Source organism: Giraffa tippelskirchi, chromosome 7 (genome assembly GCF_054371585.1).
Source record: "Giraffa tippelskirchi isolate mGirTip1 chromosome 7, T2T-mGirTip1v1.2.pri, whole genome shotgun sequence".
NCBI classification, from domain to species: domain Eukaryota; kingdom Metazoa; phylum Chordata; class Mammalia; order Artiodactyla; family Giraffidae; genus Giraffa; species Giraffa tippelskirchi.
In genome coordinates this window covers 140,534,499-140,556,183 of record NC_137281.1, presented here as the reverse complement: position 1 = coordinate 140,556,183, position 21,685 = coordinate 140,534,499, and the positions used below count along the sequence as shown (strand labels likewise).

The following is a 21,685-nucleotide window of genomic DNA, read 5'->3' as shown; positions in this document are numbered from 1 at the left end:
GACACAGAGCTGGAAGGTGGCAGTCTGGAAACTTAAGTCCTATAGCCTCCTCTGAGTTACCCTCAGCAGGTCACTGGGCACCAGGATCTGTCTGCTCCACGGTGTCCACATAAGTCTGTTGCATCCTTGACGACTCTTTTGGTGCAGGAAAAAGACCACCTGGGACTACAGTAGCCCCCGCTAATCTGCAGTGGATGTAAATTTAAGACCCCCAGTGCCTGAACCGGGGAAAGTGCTGAACCCAATGTATCATATACCTTTTCAAGTCAAGAAATTTCACCTTTTCACTTGGAGGAAGCACTTTACTGCTTTTCTCTGGCACAGCCAAAGTGCCAGAATATCACTGCTCTTGCACTTTGGGGCCATTATTAAGTAAAATAAGGGTCACTTGAACACAAGCACTGTGATACAGTCAATCTGATGACCCAGAAGGTTACTAAGAGACTAATGGGCGAGTAGAGCATACAGCATAGATACGCTGGACAAAGAGATGATTTACGTCTAGGGCCGGATGGAGCTGAACAGTGCAAGATTGCATCACACAGAAGGGCATTGCAATTTAAAACTTAAGAACTGTTTATTTCTGGAATTTTCCAGTTAGTATTTCTGGGCCACGGTTGATGGTGGGTAACTGAAAACATAGAAGGTGAAACCGTGGAAAAGGGGGGGACTACTGTTATTTGCTTTTCAAAATCAGTATTTTACTTAATTGAAAAACCCAGTTTTCCCTTAGGCTTTCAAGTCCACCTTACAAATCTTACTTTATTCTCATTAGACATCGTAGATGCTCAACAAAAGTCTATGGGTAATGTCCTCACATTTCAAAGATCCTTTCTTGCCTGATGCCTCAACAGTGCACCCAATATATTCTACCTAGTACATCTCACTTCGTACATCCTGCAGTAAATCACACCAGAAAGGAAGAGAGAGCCTGCTGGCAGCCTGGGGTGGAGGTGCCACTGGGCCAGATGGAACTGATGAAAGGAGGTAGGGGGAGGGCTGGGGTCCAGGCTCACGGGCGACTTCCTGCCAGGCCTTCCTTGTGCTGCGGCTCAGGGCACCAGGGACAAGAGACTCCAGAGGCCCCTGAATGAAGGAAGAAAGGGAAAAATGCTTTCGCTATTCCCTCTCTTCCTTCTTATCCTGACTCTGGAGAAGTATTTGTGAGGACAGAGTGGCAGGCTGGTTTTGCTTTCTGCCATGTCGATTAACAAGGGGCAGCTTTGCAGCAAAGGGCTGCCTCCAGTAGTCCCTTTCGGTTCTTTTACTTCCTTTGCTCTCCCCTCTGCCTCTCAGGACTCCAGCCCTCCCCTCCCCCTGCCGCCCCTCCCCGGTTCTTTGGGTCTCAGGGCTCTCAGCCTCTCCCCCCTCCACATTTCCCTCCAAACCCCACGCTCTTTGTTGCTGAATTCAAGGTTCTCAACACAATAAAGCTTTGATGATTTGCCTCAATTGAGGAGGAATGTCAGCTTAAATGAATGAGGGTCTGAATAATAGAATTTTAAAGCAAGGTTTAGTTGCTTTCGTGTTGGAAGGCATCCTTTCCAGGGTAGAAGCTTTTGCATTTACATGCAGTTAAGAGCTCATGTTGAGAAATGGGGCAATGTGTCTTAGAGACCCTTTTAGATGCTTCAACAGAAGAGCCCTTTATAATTGGCATATACTTTCTTTGAGTGTTTCTGCTCCTCAAGCCTTTCATTTTTAGTGACCAACATTTCTTCTATCACCATGATTTTACTGGGCTTCTCACACATCCGCCACAGTCTCATTCCCTAAATCTTTTATGAGAGACATTTCTACTCTAAAAGTCTCTTTAGACATTTTAAGTTTTCAATTACACAAGCAATACATGAATATGTTCATCTATAAAGCCTTAAAAAATAACAACAAAAACCAAACCCTTAAAAACAACAATAAATAAAAAGCTTATAAATAATGAAAAAGTTTCTGTGTCCCAGGTTATAATGCCACTATCATTAAGATGGTACTAACATATCATCTCAAATAAACAATCCCTCACAAAAACCACTTCTTTGGACCCTATCTAAAAAAGGGAATCATCTACATCTGATTGAGTTTTACTTTCTTGCAAAATATGAGGAGTCTCTGAGGGAGTTAAAACTCCCAGTCTCTCCCATTCAGCACCATTAAGCCCAACTCCTCCCCCCCCACCCCATTTCCTTACTGCATCTCTGTCACATTCCATTCCTACATCTCTGCCAGAAATGCTCACTAAGATGAATGTTAACAATGATTAAATCTAGATAAATATACTTGGGTGTTCATAGACTGTTTCCTCTACGTTGCTGAATGTTTAAAGATTTCATAAAATAAGAAAGACTCACCAAATTCTAAGAACAGCAATATGGCCAAGAGACCCTTGAAAGAAAAAGAAGACCAGATCTAGTCGCCACTGTCCTCCTCCTCCTCCTAGGGATTCCCATGCCTGCATGGGGCAAGGCTGAGTCTCATTTATAGGTAGTGTAACAAAAATTATGCATGGTGTATTTCTTAGTAACGTGTACACTTTTGTAAATCCTTTCATTTACATTTATTTCCTTTGGGGGACAGGTGAGGCAAACATGGTCTGCATTTTACAGATGAGGAAACCAAGAGGTTTATTGATACTACCTAATAATACTGGCTCAGTTATTAGTTTCTTACTAGGAAGCAGGCATTCTTCTAGGCATCTACATGTATTAACTGATTTCATTTTCATAAAACCTCTGAGTTACATGCATAACTTGCCCAAGATTACAAAGCTAGTAAGTGGTGGGCTGGAATATGAACCCAACAGTGTACTCTTGACCCTGAGCTCTTAAACACCTACATCCTCATGTGATGACATTATAGATGTCTTTCTAGTATTCTGAGAATGGAAATCTGCCAGCCTCCAGGGTTCATTTAGACTGTAAATGTGTTTATTTGACCTACAGTATTTTATAATTTTTGAATTACTTTCCATAATGTAAAGATTTATTTAAAGAAAAATGTCATCTGAAGATCCAGATTTCTGGCTTCCCTTGAAAATCAGAAGTTCTGGCAACGTTATCTCCTTTAAAAGGAGGTAATTAAGGTTAAACGAGGTCATAAGAGGAGACCCTAATCCAAGGTGTCCTTACAAGAAGAGGAAGAGACACGAGGATTGCACATAAAGAAAGGCCACATGAGAACACAGCGAGAAGGTATCCATCTGCAAGTCAAGGAGAAAGGTCCCAGGAGAAACCAAAATACCTGGTACTTCGATCTTGGACTTCTAGCTTCCAGAGCTGGGAGAAAATAACTTTCTGTTGTTTAAACTCTTCTGTGGTATTCTATTATGCAGCCTTAGCAGATGAAGACAGCAAGGAATTGTTTTCCATGCATCCCCTGCCCATCTGTTCTACCTCCCCAGCCCCTGGCCTCTTGCCTCAGCACAGGTATATCACCTAACACCTAAGGGCATTTGGATCAGTTACTAAGAGGAGTGGTTAGCAACCCCAGGCAAGAAGCTCTGTTACTTCTGCAGGGTACAAACACCACCATCAGATGGTCTGGGAGAGTGGGGAAAGGGCTGGAAGAGGCCACTAAAGAGGCACTCAGGGCATTTTGTTAAACTTGAAATGGGGAGATGCTGCCTGAAGTACACAGCATAAGGAGACTTGGGAGCTGAGATGTGGGGTATTAGCAACACTCAAGGTGGCTTAAGGAACATTAAGAGTTATAGGTCCATCAAGCTATTACAGGTCCATCCAGACCATTGCTTGGATTTAGCAAACTGTTCTTGTCTGCAGAGTCTGAATTAAGCTTAAACAGAGTGATGGTCAGAATAATTACTGCAGAATTGGTTTCATCTTAAGCTTTCCTACGGGTCTCCTCCAGGTGTTCTAGTTAGAGAGGCTTATATTTTTAACACAAAGATAGGTGGTTGCTGATTAACCCCAGAGGGGCCTGGACAATTGGGAGAAAGCCAAACTGGCTTCTGCTCCATCTTTGCATCAACTTTCAAGTTGTTAGAGTGGTAATGACTGTGGAGGGGGGATGATGGTAGGGAGAGATATCAGACAAACCCCTGATGGGCCCTCAGATCCCAGGGGACAGCCAATAGCAAGAGACTTCAAACCCAGATTCCAAATGGAATGAGCAGAGATCTGGAAGTGATCCAGTGAAACTGGCTCTAGATTCTCACAGCTACAGGATTAGAAACACCATTAGCACCACCTTCTCTGTCATCTTAGATTCCTAGGGAAACTGCAATTTTGTTGTTGTTGTTCAGTTGCTCAGGGGTGTCCAATGCCATGGACTGCAGCACCCCAGGCTTCCCTGTCCATCACCAACTCCCGGAGCTTGCTCAAATTCGTATCCATTGAGTTGGTGATGCCATCCAACCATCTCATCCTCTGTTGTCCCCTTCTCCTGCCTTCAATCTTTCCCAGCATCAGGATCTTTTCTAAGGAGTCAGCTCTTCACATCAGTGGCTTTCAAAGTATTGGAGCTTCAGCTTCAGCATCAGTCCCCCCAATGAATACTCAGGATTGATTTCCTTTAGGATTGACTGGTTGATCTCCACAGTTCAAATTTTAGCCAGTAGATAAAAGTGTCAGTCATACGACAAAGTTTGACCTGTGATTTAATCAACACTAATATACTCAGAGCTCAGGAGAGGGCAGGAAAATACAGGGTTGTCTAGATTTTCCTTGAATTCATTTCTAGCTTCATGTCCACTGAAAAGAATATGGAAATACTGAAATTTGAATGTAGATGGTTTGGGTTGCGTTTTTATCATCTGATGAGGGATAAAGGCAATGGTCTATTACGAATAAAAGGCAAAACTCAGTTTCACAAGCCAATTTTCTCCCTAGTCCTCCACTGATGTGTGGAATTCAGACAAGCACAATTTCTCTGACTCAGTTGAAATAGGGCAACACCACACATGACCAGTCCTCCAAAAGCATCATGAAGATTTGTGAAAACTGTCAGTGAAGAGCTTTGTGCATCTTGGGAGGACACAATTGGCAAAGACCTTATTTATTTATTTATTTATTTTACTTGGAGGCTAATTACTTTACAATATTGTAGTGGTTTTTGCCATACATTGATATGAATCAGCCATGGGATTACATGTGTTCCCCATCCTGAACCCCCCTCCCATCTCCCTCCCCATCCCATCCCTCTGGGTCATCCCAGTGCACCAGCCCTGAGCACTTGTCTCATGCATCAAACCTGGACTGGCGTTCTGTTTCACATATGATAATATACATGTTTCAATGCTATTCTCTCAGATAATCCCACCCTCACCTTCTCCCACAGAGTCCAAAAGACTGTTCTATACATCTGTGTCTCTTTTTCTCTCATATAGGGTTATTGTTACCATCTTTTTAAATTCCATATATATGCGTTAGCATACTGTATTAGTGTTTTTCTTTCTGGCTTACTTCACTCTGTATAATGGCCTCCAGTTTCATCCACCTCATTAGAACTGATTCAAATGTATTCTTTTTAATGGCTGAGTAATATTCCATTGTGTATATGTACCACAGCTTTCTTATCCATTCATCTGTTGATGGACATCTAGGTTGCTTCCATGTCCTGGCTATTATAAACAGTGCTTCAGTGAACACTGGGATACATGTGTCTCTTTCAATTCTGGTTTCCTCAGTGTGTTTGCCCAGTAGTGGGATTGCTGGGTCATATGGCAGTTCTATTTCCAGTTTTTTAAGGAATCTCCACACTGTTCTCCATAGTGGCTGTACTAGTTTGCATTCCTACCAACAGTGTAAGAGGGTTCCCTTTTCTCCACACCTTCTCCAGCATTTATTGCTTGTAGGCTTTTGGATAGCAGCCATTCTGACTGGCGTGAAATAGTACCTCATTGTGGTTTTGATTTGCATTTCTCTGATAATGAGTGATATTGAACATCTTTTCATGTGTTTGTTAGCCCTCTGTATGTCTTCTTCAGAGAAATGTCTGTTTAGCTCTTAGGCCCATTTTTTGATTGGGTTGTTTCTTTTTCTGGCATTGAGCTGCAGGAGTTGCTTGTAAATTTTTGAGATTAATTCTTTGTCAGTTGCTTCATTTGCTATTATTTTCTCCCATTCTGAAGGCTGGGCAAAGACCTTATTTAAACAGGCTTCATTTGTGTTCTAAACCTTAGTTTGAAAGTAAATTGTTTGGCACTTACTATTCAAGGATCTGAGATCAGGGCTCCCTGAAGCCTACGTGGGGCCAGGGAAAGGCAAGGATCTGGGATGGGGACTTGGAATGCTACAGTTCATCCAAGCATTCTACAGTTCATCACTGGGGGTCAGAAGAAGGTCTTGAGGATTAGTTGAGCCAGAATACCTTCCCTCTCTGCTTGGCCAGCATTCCTCAGTGGAAGTTTTTCTTGCTTCTGCTGATGTCTGGTTTTGGGGAGGAGGAAATCACTATAAAGATTGGGTGAAGGAGGAAAGGGTCTTGCTTCTCGTGGGAATGTGATTTTCTTTAGCTAAGAAAGGATTTTATTTTCATTCCTCCTTCCATATCACACCTCCCCCAATTTTCCTTCTATTCTCACATACATGTTAAGATCTCTTCCTTCCTTCCCTTTCATACACCTCTATGGTTGGGTACTTTCACAGAATGAGAAGCCAGGATACAGAAGTCAGGGGTATGTGCATGCATGCTACTTTGCTTCAGTCATGTCCGACTCTGTGATCCTATGGACTGTAGCCCGCCAGGCTCCTCTGTCCATGGGATTCTCCAGGCAAGAACACAGGAGTGGGTAGCCATTTTCTCCTCCAGAGGATCTTCCCAACCCAGGGGCTGAATTCGCATCTCTTACATCTCCTGCACTGGCAGGTGTGTTCTTTACAAATAGAATCACCTGGAAGCTAGAAGTCAGGGGTAGGGGATTAGCAATAGTTGGGGACCAGGCTGTGATGGGGGGGTCTACAGTGATGAGAAGGGGAGATAGAAGAAAAGAGAGAACAAGAATCTGTGCAGTAGTCTGGTTAAGGGTACAGAGTGCACTACAGTTCATCATTCCTGTCTCACTCTCCATGGCCTCTCTAATGGAGTTGCCTTGCCCACATCTGCTACTGCTTAGGCAGCCATGCTTTCAGCTCCTCCTTCAGCCCACAGTAGACTGGCTGGCTAGTGACCAATGATGTTATCTGAGAAAAAACAATAAGATGAGTCTAAGCCAATCATATGTAGGGCATGTCTGCTGGGAGAGAGAGTTGTCTTGGGCATGTATGCAGAGAGATTCAGAGACTCTAAGGTAACGAAGCCCCAGGGTTGCCTTTGCTCCTTAAGGTTTTCCAACTCCAAACCCCTTGTACCCTTAAAAACATCTGTTCCCTTTTACCTGAGTAACTGAGTTTCTTCTCAATGGAAAGAGCCTAACTATAATAGTTTGCTCAAGTTCTTATAAGTAAGCTGAAACTGAATTATTATCTGAAGACATTTGCTTAGGGGAAAATGAGTAGGTTGGTTCCCTTAGCAAACATGACCTACCATCACGGCTTACTTGGAAGCATCTTGTGTTCTTGAGATTAGGTTTTAGGCAGGAAATGGTGTGACCCAATTTCTCCTTTTGTTCTTCTGATGTCAAAGCAAGTCAAAACTGCATTTCAGTCCTGAAGAAAGGAGATCTTGGCATCTACAAAGAACTGGTTTAGTCTAAGAAAGGTAGGACCTTTTAAAGTTACTAAGATCCATGTCAACAAATCTCTCTCAGGGAAGCTTCAAAAGCATGCATTTTTACTTAGTTCAAAAGAGCAGAGAGGTGTGGCAGCCATATTGGTTCACCAGCGAGATCTCGTGAATCATTTCTCATCTCAGATTTCAGGGCTCAGGAGGGCTAAACTGGAAGGAAAACTGAGAGCAGCTCTTGTCAATATGAGACCGCAGCCATTATATCCACAGCCTCTTGGAAATGTCCCCCAGCAAGGCTGCCATCAGCACTTGACTGAAAACACATGGAAGCAGCCCACTCAGAGCAGGAATTCATTATTGGAAGAATAATAAGGGAAAGTTTCTTTTTTCTTCTCTCTCTCTCTGCTGCTGGGAAAGCTGCTTTCTGGAAAAATCACAGGGCTTAGAGGGAATTTGAATCATGTCTGGTAACAAGGGACAGAATGGAGGCAGAAGGGCACATTTCCAGAAGTCTTTTCACACACAGCATGATGGTCCTGGGCAACTTAAGGTGAGTCGTTCTGTCTTAGACGTTATCGTTTAAATCGGGCCATGGCTGCCTTTAACCCATTATCCTTTCCCAGTTATTAGTATCGATAGCTTAAGGGAAAAGAACCCAAAATTAATTGATTTTCCTTTGCTACTCCTCTTTTTCAAAAAGGTCACCATTTTGTGGACTAAAATGGGCTACAAAATTATTTGGTCTTCAGTTCTCAAATCTACCCCATAAGTCTTTGCTAAACGCCCAGTAATCCAAGGGAAAGGAACAAGGGGTGGATGTGAAAGAAGGAGATGTTTACCACTTGCTGGGTCTGGAGTATGTGGCAGACATTGCAAGTGTTTACCAATCTCCAGTTCTCCTTTCCTTCCCAATACAGTCGAGGTTCCCAGCTCCTTGGAGTTGGGGATGGATGGATGCATGATTACTTGGCCATGAACGAAGTGATATGTGTTGTTTCTTGGAAGAGGCATTTAATTGGTAGTATACAACACCTCCGCCCATTGGCAAATGTGATGCATGTTGATACTGAATTGAAGTACTGAATCATCACATAGAGGATAGCCTCCCGGGAGGGTCTCTCAGATATGCACAGACCTGGTTTTAAGTCACTGAGATTTCAGGGAGTTGCTTTTTTCAGCGACAAAACCAAGTCTGTCCTGACTTAGGCCCACTATTGATTAGTCTACTCTCCTCCCAGTTCTGTTCGGAGTTCTGGAGCACTTGTGCTACATGTGAATCCCACCTTCGCTGAAATTCAGAGAAGTAGGTCATGTGCTTTCTCTCCCACTTAGGTTATTCATCTGAGAGGAGTGATGGACTGTTTCCCTCCATCTGAGCTAAAGTGGGCTCTGCTGAGTTCTGTAATGGAACACAAAGACGTTCCTTTCATAGCCATCAGACGAAAGTGATGGTGATTGTATTAAAACCAAAGCTTAGGAAAAAAATGACACTCCCAAGTGGTTCTAAGACCACGATTTTTTAGGTCAGAATCTGATATTTTGCACTTCCTCTTACTTTCATTCTCCTCTCCTCCATTACCTAATCCTCATCGCCAATTTCCAGAATTCTCATTTGGCAATCCTGGTTTTGCAGGACAAACTTCTACAATCCCATCTCCGGGATTTGTTCACAACATCAAACTAAAAGACACTAGGCACAGAATTTGGCACTTCTGGGTTAATTCAAAAGTGTTTACTCCATGGGCTGATAGGGACCACACACTTCTGAATCTTCACCAGGACTACAGCACATCAACAGAGCGGGTAGGACGCTAGCACGTGTAGGAAGACAAAAGTTGGACTTTGCCTTACATATGTATAGGTACATACATCCCAAGAAACTACTGCATTACATCCAAATTCAATAAAAGTAATTAATAATACAAGATGCTTCACTAGCATTCCATGAGTGGTACCAGTTTGGCAGATTTTGAGCTCAGGACTGCCACCTCTGTCTTCTTCCTTGTGAATATTACCTGGGCAGCTTTCCTATGCATGTCTCCCCATTTTTAACAAAAAGAGAAGAAGGCAGTGATAGATCCTCTACCATATTCTCTGCAGTCACTTCTACTGGAAGATTCAACTACCAGTACTGCTCTGATGACTCTCTTATTTGGAAAATATTCACTGAATTCCTACTATGTGTACAGTATTGTGCTGAGTATGTTAGTGAGGGTGATTAAGAAAGGTTGTAACAGATATGAACAGAAAGAGTACAGGGGTGAGGGGGAGAGGGGAAGAAGCAAGACTGCCAAGGTTCAAATCCACATTCCATCACCTTCTAGCAAGAGACAACTTTTCTTGCTTCATCCCTCATCTCTGAAGAAGGAATGACGTAAAGTCCTACCACGTGAGACTGTGAGGCAGTAAGATAAGTGGATGCAACTACAGTGTGTGTGTGTGTGAGACACACACAGCAACACTGAGTGTTGACACAAGGCAAAGACAGTGCTTAGGTCCTTTCCTGGCAGCTTAGTTTGTGATGAAAGTCCTGGTGGACCTTGGAGCAGGAGAGCACAGGGATTGGTTTGTCTGTCAATCACTGAGCAGAGAGCACTGTCTTACTGTTTTCTGGGGTCAAAAAAAGGCCCCGGACTTCCCTGGTGGTCCAGTGGTTAAGAATTTGCCTGCCAATGGAGGGAACATGGGTTTGATTCCTGATCTGGAAACTAAGATCCCACATACCACGGGGCAACTAAGCCCATGTGCACATCTACTAAAGCCCCTGCACTTAGATCCCATGATCCACAACAAGAGAAGTCATTGAAGTGAGAAGCCCACACACCACAACTAAAGAGTAGCCCCTACTCACAGCAACCAGGGAAAGCCTGCAAGCAGCAGTGAAGACCCAGCGCAGTCAAAAATTGAAAAAAAAAAAAAAAGTGACTTCAAGTAGGAAGCTATTTAATCTTTAACATTTGGGATTGAGATATGTTTTCCTCATTCCTTTCTCAGACATTCCTAAGTGCCCTGTTTAATGTGTGAACTGCTTAGCTTTTCTTTCTTGGTGGACAGTGAAAATGCAGAGAGAGCGAATTAATAGTCACAGAGAACAAAATATCTTTCTCAACTTCCCGAATAGTCCCTGGCTGTTTCAAATTAGTCAGCTCATCTTCAAGAATTCATAGGAACTGTACATTGAATCAGCTGCAAAAACTCAGCTTGGTTTTCACAAATGTTCTATTGATGACCACAAGCTCTCCAAAGGCCCCTTGCTCTGAAGGAGATGGATGACCACAGTCTGGAAACTCGGTATCCTCCACTTCTTGCAGGTCCAGCAAAATCTTTCTCACCCTCCAATGCCCAGTGCATTGTTTGCTCTCCAGGAATATCTTCCTTGATTCATTCCAGCTGCATAAAATGTCGTTCCTTTGGCCCTTTTAGCCCGTGACTTGGGCGTACATCTACAACATCAACTTTATTTTATTCTGCTTTATATTATAGCTGGGAGTACATGAGTCATTTCCATTCCTCATAATACACATAACCTATGTTTCTGAGCTTTGCCTTACCATTTGGTACGTGTTCAACAAATGCTGAGTTTTGTTAAAAGAGTTTGTCATTTAACCATTCTTCACTGATCAGGTACCTACTTTGTGTACAACACTCTGTTGGGCATTGATGGCAGACATGAGATAGGACAAAACTTGATTCTAGAATCCAAGGCATTTATAAGCCTCTGAAGGGGAAGCAGATACAGAGTGATTTTACAGAGGACAGCCTGAGTGGCAGCAACAAGTTGGGGGAAAGAGGTCCCAATGTCAAAGGCTGGGAAGATTTGATGCCTGGCTTTGAAGGGGCTGAATCCCCCAGCTTTGATGCTTCATGCGGTACGAGGGGTAGGCTGGGTCTTCTGCTGAAAATGACTAAATTATCCTATGGGTCACCAATTGATTGATTTGCTCATTGACTGGCCCAGCCTTGGGCTTTAAATCTAAAGAAATCATTTCATCCTTTATTAAACACTGCATGAATCTCGCTCTTTGTTCTGCAGGGCTCTACACAATATACCAGTGAAACTTGAATTTACACCACAATACATGTACCACTAATGACCTTCCAAATGCCACTAATACCATACGTGTCCCGCTTCTCAGTTGGATCCGAACCTGTCAGTGAATTCTGAGCCCACTGACCTCCCTCTGACACAAGAGCAGACCCCCACGCCCATGCCCTCCCTCAGCCTCCCCCATCCTTCCAAGATTTCATTACTGAATCAGTTACTCTTTGGAGACCCCAATTCCTTTACACCTACTCTTTTTATTTGGTGGACAATACTTTATTCGGAAATGTTCCCTCCTGTAATTACAAATCCTGTTAGTCATCCTCCTCCTCTCCCCAGGGGGATTGTGGGCTTTAATTAATTAATGTGGTTAAACCACTTTGAGGTGCCTGGTTGAAAGGTGCTATATAAGTGCAAATTATTATTATTATGGCCGTTGCCATCCCATGGCGGCAAAGCCTTCAGCCCCAAGCATCTAGAGACCTGAACAAAGGCCTCTTCATCTTCACCTTCCCTGCTAGGTCTGAGATGGCTGGCTCAATGGTAAAGGAGGGGGGGGGCAAATCTGTTACCATCTCAACAGCAATCAACTAATTAATCCCCATTATGTTGGCTTCCGTTTCCTTCTTCCAGACAGCCCCGTCCTGTTTCATTTCACAAATCACGCCCCCATCAGCTCGAGACAAAGGTCATAGTGTCCCTATGGCCTCTGTTGGTCTAAAGGAAAAAAAAAAAAGAGAGAGAGAGGGAGAGAAAGAATGTTTGAAAAACCATCGCTGTCATGAAATGCACTAGCTTCTCACCAGCAGTCTAAATAAACTTCTCCTTCCGGTGGGAGTCCTCTGACATGCATACCTATCAATCTATTACTCAGGGAGCCAATGGCTTCGTAAACCAGAGACACCAAGAAACTCAGCACAGGTGTGGGCTAAGGCCCCACAGCCCTGGCTGGACTGCCGATAGCTGTAAACAAAAGGGGAGCCTTTCTGGGCCGGGTGGGAAGAGGTCATCCAGAGAAGCGGGAGCCCCCCTTCAGCTTCCTCTACTGCCCCCAGGTTTCCCCTGAGAAAGCCAGCTGCCATCTATAGCCAGGAAGCCCTCACAAAGACTGGGGGCTATGATTTAGATGTTTTGTGCTACACCTAGCACACCCCGGCCCTGAACAAATGCCTAGGGCTTCCACTGCGATGGGAGCCATTGAAAACAGCCCTGTAGGGGAGACCTGGCCTCTCGAGGGGACGCTGCTGACCAAAATGCTCCTTACAAGGTTGTGCCTCAGACCCTTTGTTAGCGTGGACGTGGGTGAGCCTCAGGGGGTCATGTCTTCATCTGCCTCCATTTATCCTCCCTATTGAAGGGCTCCTTCAGGACATTGGTCAGTCTCTGTGGGAAGTGATTTGGAGAGCAACAAAGGAACTTGGGCCCTTTGGGGGGGCCTTCAGAATTCAGTAAACATCTGGACACGGAAGGCCAGGTTCTCAAGCAGTCTAGCTGCGGAGATGTCAAAAGAGAGAAAGAGCTGTGTGTGCAATGCAAGCTCTCAGTTCTGTGGTGACATTTGTTGTAGAGAAACAGAGACACCCCAGTAGGTATATAGGAAGATTTTTCAAAAGCTCCTCTGTGTGTCAGTTTTTGTGAGTGCAGCGCACTATTTGTCAGTTCTCATGGCATGTGTGAGGAAATAGAAGTTTCACATGGCTAGGGAGCAGCATGTGATGGATGCTCTGATTCTGTGTGGACTATGAATAACCCAAGGTTGCACAAGCCTATCCTGGGAATTGTTGTTAAGCGTTTCTGTTATCCTTGAGCTCTGTAAAGCACTTTCTAGTCAAGGTGATTTGTTGGCTTCTCATCAGGAGCACATTTTAATTGACAAAAAAATGAAGTACTGAGGCTAAGTGATTTACAATTCATCACATGATAAAATTCAGGATCTGAACTCTTGACTCTCAGTGTTCCCTTTATTGTTGAATCAATCCATTTAGAACACATTAGTCAGCATGATTCAACATGAGTCACACGGCACTAATCAGCATTCCCCAGCGTGCCCAAATCTATCCTCAAACAGCAAAAGAAACTGGCCTCTGTCAAGAGACAATGGAATGCCGTTTTCGTCAGTATTCAGGAGCTGACATCCAGTTTAAGTCCCATGTCCTCTCAGGAACCTTCCTCAGTCATCCTAGATGGAACGAGTCTTATTTCCTCTATCTTTTCAGATCCTATTGTTTGAGCCTTGATAATAGGTGTGGCAGTCTGCTGTTTTGTTTTTAAGCTAACTATTTAGATTGTCAGCTACTAAAATAAGGGACTTTTTTTTTTTTTATCAGTCTCTCTCTCCTGAGCAGCATGGTTTATATACAATAGATGTTCAAGAAATACCTGCTTAACTGAACTCACTGAAATGGAGCCTAAGTCATATTCCAGAAAGAACTCCAAGTCCTTCTGGAAGAGGTTTTCAAAGAAAATCAACAACCTGAATTGATTTAACATCTTTTGGTATTATTACCTGGGCATTTTCACAAATGCAAATTGTTAAGTCTGCAAAGTTAGCCAAATGGCTTCCCGGTTCCAAAAGAGGGGTATGGATCTATTCTAACCATAGTCCAGGCCTTGGAATAAGTTTTTCTCTATAACCTTATTCAAACTGATATTTTGTTTCATGGTGTTTTTTGAAGGTGGAGACAGAAAAAACATTTTGGAAAAAAAAATGTGTTTAGTCTATGATTTTGGAACCAAATTTATACCCTGCTTTGTGCTATAAGCGCTAGCTCTTGTTCAAGTATTTTTCTTGAATAGTGCACAATAGCAAAACATGTCCTAAATTTCTGCTTGACAGAGATTTTGTTTTGGGAGGGGAACCAAGATTTTTGGGTGTTGATCTTTGGTGGCATTACTGACTGTGATACTCTACTATTCTGTTTTAGACTCTATTAAAGAATGTCCTGATACCATTTTAAACATACATTTGTTTTTTTAAGAACGGAAAAGAGATTTATCTGAGCCAAACTATTTTCCAGGTAACTCTGAGAAACTGCAATATTTATACTGCATTTGGACATTATGCAACAAGTCCAGCTCTAGGGTCTGTACTATTGTACCCTGGGGTCTAATCTCTGCAGCTATGCTTCTCTGAAAGAAATGTATCATTGAATATGCATCTCCTCTCTCTCTCTCTCATGATAATAGAACTCCTCAAATTTGGCTGGGCACACGGCCACTGAGATTAACAACTATATTTTCCAGCCTTACTTTCCACTCATCTATAGATTGGCAGAAATAATATGTGTAACTTCTTGTTAATATCCTTAAGGAAGGGGGCTGCCCTTTCCTCCTACTGAATCTCTGCCCCACATAGCTCCTGCTACCTTGATATAGGACATGATAGTGAGCCATTTTGTATCATGACAACGAAGGCAGCTTCCCAGGCATGCTGGAGCAACAAGAGAATTGCCAGGGTCTCTGGACCAATATGTGGGGCTGAGTTGCTGTATCAGCTCTGTATGTATTCCTCCATAATGCTACATGAGAAAGCAGTCAACTTCTACCTTGTACACCATTGTTAATCTAGGTTATGGTTCCATCCAGCCAAATTTATGATCCAACTAAGGAAATTTCTTGAAGGATCATTACATCAATGTGACTGATCCATTGTAGCTTAGGATTTCAGGATTCAAGATTCAGGATGGGCCTAGACTATCCCAATGGAGGCTATGAAGCCCAAGAGGTAAGTTGTCACAGTGGCTGCCATGATGGGAGACAAGGGGGCCCAAACTCATTTCTGATTCTTTGAAAAATCATAGGAGCCCAGGCTGAGTACTTGGAAATGGCTACAAACCCAATTCTGAGGCAGTGAGCATCACTTCACCTTTCTGGCACTCAGTCCCCTTACCTGAAAATAAAGATGAATAGGATGAAAAGATCCCTTTCTGGGAGATAGAGGAGTAGAATAATTTAAGAGGAGTAGAATAATTTTTATCAGTTAACCATGTAACTATATGCATAAACCACATGTGAAAGTGAAAGTGGCTCAGTCATGTCCAACTCTTTGCAACCCCATGGACTATACAGTCCATGGAATTCTCCAGGCCAGAATACTGGAGTGGGTAGCCATGCCCTCCTCCAGCAGATCTTCCCAACCCAGGGATCGAACCTAGGTCTCTCACATTGCAGGCAGATTCTTTACTACCTGAGCCACAAAGGAAGCCCACAACTATACAGAAACTCCCCCTAGAGGCTATGGAAAGCTTACACCCCAATGGTGTAGATAAAAGAGGCAGCCATAAAGAATATATAAGAAGATTGCCCATGGAAATATGACAATGCACTTATCATTATACATAGCTACACAGGAACTGATCCACTACTTCCAAAGGAAGTGTAAATTGGTACCTCTTTGAAGAAAAATTTGGGAAAATAAAGACAAAAATGTGCATCCCCTGGCTAGCCATTCCATTTTTAAAAATTATATATACCTAGAGAAACTCTCATACTTGCATATACCAAGAAACACATGCAACAGAATTCATTAAGTTAACAAGTAATCAAAATTTCCATCAATAGGGAAATGTATAACATGTGGTATATTCATACAACGGATATGGACACCTCAGTTACATTGAAAGAACATGATCCACGTGTATCAATACAGATATGCTGCAAAGCATGATACTATGTGAAAAAAGCAAGTTGTGGAATGATGTGTACAACAGACCATTTATGCAAATTTAGGGTGCACTCAAAGTAAATATGATGTTTGGATTCACATATACGTAGAAAAGTTTTTCAGAGTGGGGGAAAGGTATATATCAAACCCTAGAGAGATTTTACTTCCGTAGAGCAACGTAGAGGAGAGAGAGGGAATCAGCTAGGGATAGGTACAAAGAAGCTTTGAACTTTGTAAGGTTATATTCCTATACTTTTAAAAAAATCTGAAATTACGAGTTTGGGATTAACATATGTGTGTGCTAAATTGCATCAGTTGTGTCCAACTCTTTTCAACCCTGTGGACCATAGCCCACCAGGCTCCTCTGTCTATGGGATTCTCTAGGCAAGAATACTAGACTGGGTTGCTGTGCCCTCCCCAAGAGGATCTTCCCATCCCAGGGACTGAACCTGCGTCTCTTATGTCTCCTGCATTGGCAGGTGGGTTCTTTACCACTAGCAATCACCTAGGATGCCCCGGGATTGATATATGCAGACTACTATATATAAAATAGAGAAACAACAAGTATCTACTATATTGTACAGGGAACTATTCAATACCGTGTAATAACCTATAAGGGATAAGAATCTGAAAAATAATATATATATTGATATCAATTTGCTGTACACCTGAAACACAACACAACACTATAAATCAACTATATTTCAGCTTAAAAAGATCTGACAAAACGTTAACATTTGTTAATTCTGGATGTGAGAGGCTTGGGTTTGGCTTTATTATTTTCTGTACTGCTCAGTATTTAAAGTATTTTTTCCACATTAAAAACAAAATCTTTCTTTGAGGCTAACAGTGAGAGTGAAAGAAGGGACCAAAAGCCAAGGGCCACTGTGGGACGCTGTCAAGGAGGGAGGGGATGTGAAGCAAAAAGGCGCAATGCTGCGAATGGGAGTCCTGTGTTCTCTGCCCTGGGAAGCGCCTCTTGGAGGGGCAGGCAGAAGCAGCTCAGGACAACGAGACAGGCATCCGAGGCCCTCTCCTCTGTGCTCTGTGAGAGCGAGTTCACTCTGCTCCACTGAATCCCAGGGCTCTCTGCCAGGCTCCCAAGAGCATGCCAGGCTGTGCCAGGTGTGTGGGTGATATTTACCAGGCAGACACCTCCATACCTGGATGGATGGATTCAGACGGAGAATCTTCTGGGTCACTCTGAGTCCACTGGGCAGAAACATTTAGATGGGCTACTGATTGTAACTGAAATCTGATGAACTCAGATGGTGGTATTTGGGGGCAAAGGAGTTTTCAATGAATCATCCAGTTGGCTCAGTGACTAAGAAAATGGGGTGGAAGAATCTAACCCAACTTTGTGATAAGGGAACAAACAGTGTGCTTCAAAAAAGGGATCAAACAACCATTTTTGACTTTACAAGGAAGATGAGGCATATAGCTTCCCAGCTCTCAAATCATTTTTATTTTCTGAGTCACTATATACTGGGTAGTTGGAAAAGCAGGAAACTAGCTTTGTTTCCAGAACCTTCTCTGGACCTATCTCAGGGTGCTCTGGGCTCCCCTGAGGTTCCCCATCCCAAAGTGTATGCTGCTTATTTAAACTAAACTAATAAAAGCAGCACCAGAATCAAGATTCAACCTGCCTGACCTGATCTTTATTTTTTTAAAACAATGTAAAAGCACATAATTCTGCCCTATTGAGAAACTAAACCATTGTCCTCTATCCTGTTCAAAACAACTTGGTTTTTGTTTTTCAAACACTTCCTAGATCCCTAAGTAAAAGGAGACTAGAGGGCAAGGGAAAAGTAATCAAGGAGGACACTTCCCCCTACCCGGACTCCGAGCCCACTCCTGCTTTTTCTCTGGCCACCCCCTCCTAGGGTATCTGCTCCTTTGCCAAGTCGGCAGGCCTTTATTACCCATGAAAGCCCCGATGGCTACAGGAGACTTGGGCTCTGGGTTGTCCCCTCGCTTCCTGTGGCATCAGCAACAGCCTGGCTGCTTTCAGGGCCAGAATCGTATTCCTGGCCTTGACACAGAGGTCCAGGGGTCCCAGCTGTGCTCTGGGTGGCACGACATTTGGGGCTTGCTGAGGAAGCAGAGGACATGACCAGAACAGATGTGGGTCAAGTTGGATTTCAGTCAACACTCCCTTCCCATCCGCAGACATGCGGTTCTGTGGACCCGCTCCATGCAAGCCAATTCCCAAAGCCAAGTCTCGCTTTTCCCTCTTCTCTCCACTAAGTCCTGGCACCCCTGAGCTTCACTCTGGGCTAGTCAAACCTTTAAGCTTTCCCATTCAGTGAGTACTGGGACTTCATGGTGAACTCTGGGAACAAAAGGAAAAATGGATTAATGGGATCTTCCCTGACCCCCTTCCACCTTTCCCAGTTGAGTTGCACAAAACAGCTGACTCTTCCTCTGCTGGGACCTGGTCCCTCTCAGAGTCTGAACCATCCAGAAGTTGGGGGCTATGAGATCCCTCTCCTTGGGGGCCCAAATGTTTCCAGGGTCCAGGGGCCCAAGTATTTCCAGAGTCTTGAGCTCAACCAGGAGAGACCAGGATCCTGGACCGGTGGGAGACAAAGAAGATGTGAACAACACAGTATTACCATGGTAACAGCCTGAGCCCAGCAGCCTCCTGAAGATGCTGGGGTGAGGGGTGGAGGGGTTTCTTTCTTTCTTTCTTTTTTCCTTGCGAAAGGAGAATAGTTCCGCTTTCTATTTTACTACAACAATAGCATGGACCGGCTCCTTCAAGTGTTTCAAAAAGCAGCCTGAGAAATCTCTAACCAAGCCCCTCAGTCTCCCCAGCCTGCCGTTTTATTGTCCCTCCCATCCCTGTGAACAAAGGGGCGGGAAGGCTGAAAGGCCCCCGGAGGCTGGCTTGTTCTCAGCATCCTAATCCTTGAGAACTGGGGAGGGGCGTGGCCTGTGGAGCTGGTAAATCCAATGTTGGCACTCAGGAGCTCTTCAGGTATTATAAAATCTCCTGCTTAACAGGCTGGTAGGAATCTCCGGGCTTGCTAAGGGGATAAAAGGCACCGAGCGATCATTCCCAAATTCACTAATAGCCCTGTCCCTCACCCCCACCCCCACCAAAAGCCAGGCTAGCCTATTTGGATTTTTTTTTTCCTGCCACCCCAGGCTGACTCCATTACAAAGACGGAAAGTGGAGCCACAGCGGCTGGCTCTCTTTTAGTTGGTATCCCAGGAACTGCCCTCACTCTTCCAGCCCTTCCCTTCTCTGTCTCTACCCACCTCAGACAAGGATTGTACACGCCCCCACCTCCCCGCAGCTGTGCGTGCCAACCTGCATGCCACTTCAGGACTATCATGCCAGAGCAACCTCTCACACAAGAAAAGCTTCTTGGCCTTGACTTCTGAGACCTTTCCAAGGTTATCACCCAGAGATCAAAGGTTTCTTTGCTTTAAACCTGGGAAATGGTGCAGGTGATTTTTAGCTCAGTCATTTGTTAAAACTGCGGGAAAAATAAGCTTTTACCTTCCAGGTTGTGGAGATCTCAAGGGTACAACTCTACTGAACTAAGTGAATGATAAGTACATCATCTCCTCAGAGAATCAGATAAAGGTGAAGTGGGAAGGCCTTTAGAGATCACTCAGGCTGATGACTACAATCCAACGAAGAAAAACATTTTGCACTGCAACCTCAGTACATAAACTCATAATGCACGTACATGCACACATAATCACACAAGAAATATTTCACAAAACAGTACAACATATGTGATATAATCTATTATTTTCTATTCTCTTTCTTTTTTTTTCTCCAAGGGTGGTTGTGATTCCTTAATTTTATTTCATGAGCCACCAATGAGTCACAAACCAGTTTGCAAAGCACTGAGTCAAGGTCAACATTGTCTTTTTCAAGCTGACAAAACTAGGATTCCAGAGATTTTCTCAAGAACATACCAGAGCTGGAACGGAAATCCAAGGTGGGTCTAAAATAGGAGGGGCCCCCTTTTTCTGAGGATCAGAGCTCCTTTTTGTTTACTTAAAACCTTGGGAGCACATAGTTAGAGGGGAGGGAATGCCCAGAGGTTTACATGAAATGGCACTGCTGATAGGGGCAGAAGGTTCCTGCCGCCTCCAGAAAACCTCAGAGAGGAAGGTGTGGCTTCAAAAGCAAACAGGTGAGGCTCTGAGGTCTCCCAGACATTTTTATTTACTGGTTGGGATTCTTGCATCATCAAGCACTTTCCTGAATGTTTCTATTTCCTGGACACCTGGTTCCAGGCCAGCCTCCTTTAGTAATCCACTTTCTCTTGTTTTCCAACTATTTCTAATAGTCTTTCTTTGCAGCTTTCTAACCCCTACTAATTTACTGTGGTTTCAGTCTCTACTTTCCCTAAACAGCTTCCTCTTTCCTGTCAAAGTCATGATCTTAGCAATGAGAGTCAGAGAGGCAACTCTGTGAATCTTGCTCCCACAAATATTATCCCAAAGTTATCCAACTAAGACCAGGCTTTCAACTGTTGTTTACCAAAATGCCCAGTGATCAAGATACAGGCACCACATCAAGGCTTTCCTACAAACCATCTGGGCAGAATGGGCTCTTTTCCTCCTCAAATTATCTTGTAATCTTGCATAGAACTTTTTGAAATCTTCGTCTAAATTTGCTATTTGCTGGAGTTTTAATCTTTTAAGCAAGGCTCTAAAAATGAAAAGCCAAAGGGCACACTGTGCACAGGGTAAACACAAGTCCAGCTCTCTGATTGCTTATTACTTATACACCCTTAGAGAGTCTGTAACAAAGAGGCCTGCTGTTTGCTTTGCTTAATCTGGTCTTAAAATCTCTGCTTCTTTGTCAGAAAACAATATTTGCAATTGTAAAAAAAAATATTTACCAAGGAACTTGGATAGCCTAAGTCAAAGGCTAAGAGCCAAAGGTCAGGAGTTCTTACTCCAAATTTCCCTGGACCCGAGTCCCTGCTGTGGAGCTCAGCTACACCAAACAAACATGCTGCTTTCTGGATCCATTAAGAAGTGGATGCTTTAGAAGGCAAGGAAAGGGAGGGCTGAAGCCTGTTCCTCAGTCAGAAGCACTGTCCAGCCAGCTGCCCAGAAGTCCTGCTAGAGCTTTGTAATGCACGGTGTCTCCATGGGGATACTGTAAGGGCTCACCCTGTTTCACAAACTTGGGGAAAACTCTCAGCTTGTAAAATCCTAAAGGGCAGATACTTCTCCCACAGACAGCAAAGACAATATGCTCCTCGGAGGTTCTGAGCAGACGTGTGCCAAGCATCTCTGTGGGTGACGCCTCCGGCCCAACAGTGGGGGACAGATGTGTACTCTGAGCACTTCTGTAGGGACCCTTCTTAATCTACAAAGCAGTCTGG

At 43.7% G+C, this 21,685-nt stretch overlaps 1 protein-coding gene across 13 annotated transcripts in view; it reads right to left on the bottom strand.

Moving 5' to 3' along the window:
* The window catches only part of RAD51B (RAD51 paralog B), an 814,189-nt gene that overhangs the window by 194,029 nt on the left and 598,475 nt on the right, over positions 1-21,685 (bottom strand). For 3 of the 13 annotated variants that reach the window (XM_081513459.1, XM_081513461.1, XM_081513470.1), the window contains 2 exons: positions 15,495-15,548; positions 11,897-12,376 (listed from right to left, as the gene is read on the bottom strand). The exons of 8 other annotated variants lie outside the window; for them this stretch is intronic. In XM_081513459.1, the coding sequence (XP_081369585.1) occupies positions 12,360-12,376; positions 15,495-15,548 (71 nt within the window). In that variant the 3' untranslated portion in view covers positions 11,897-12,359. Of the gene's footprint in view, positions 1-11,896; positions 12,377-15,494; positions 15,549-21,685 lie in introns of those variants that run through there. 2 more of the 13 variants (XM_081513464.1, XM_081513466.1) reach the window with 1 other exon arrangement.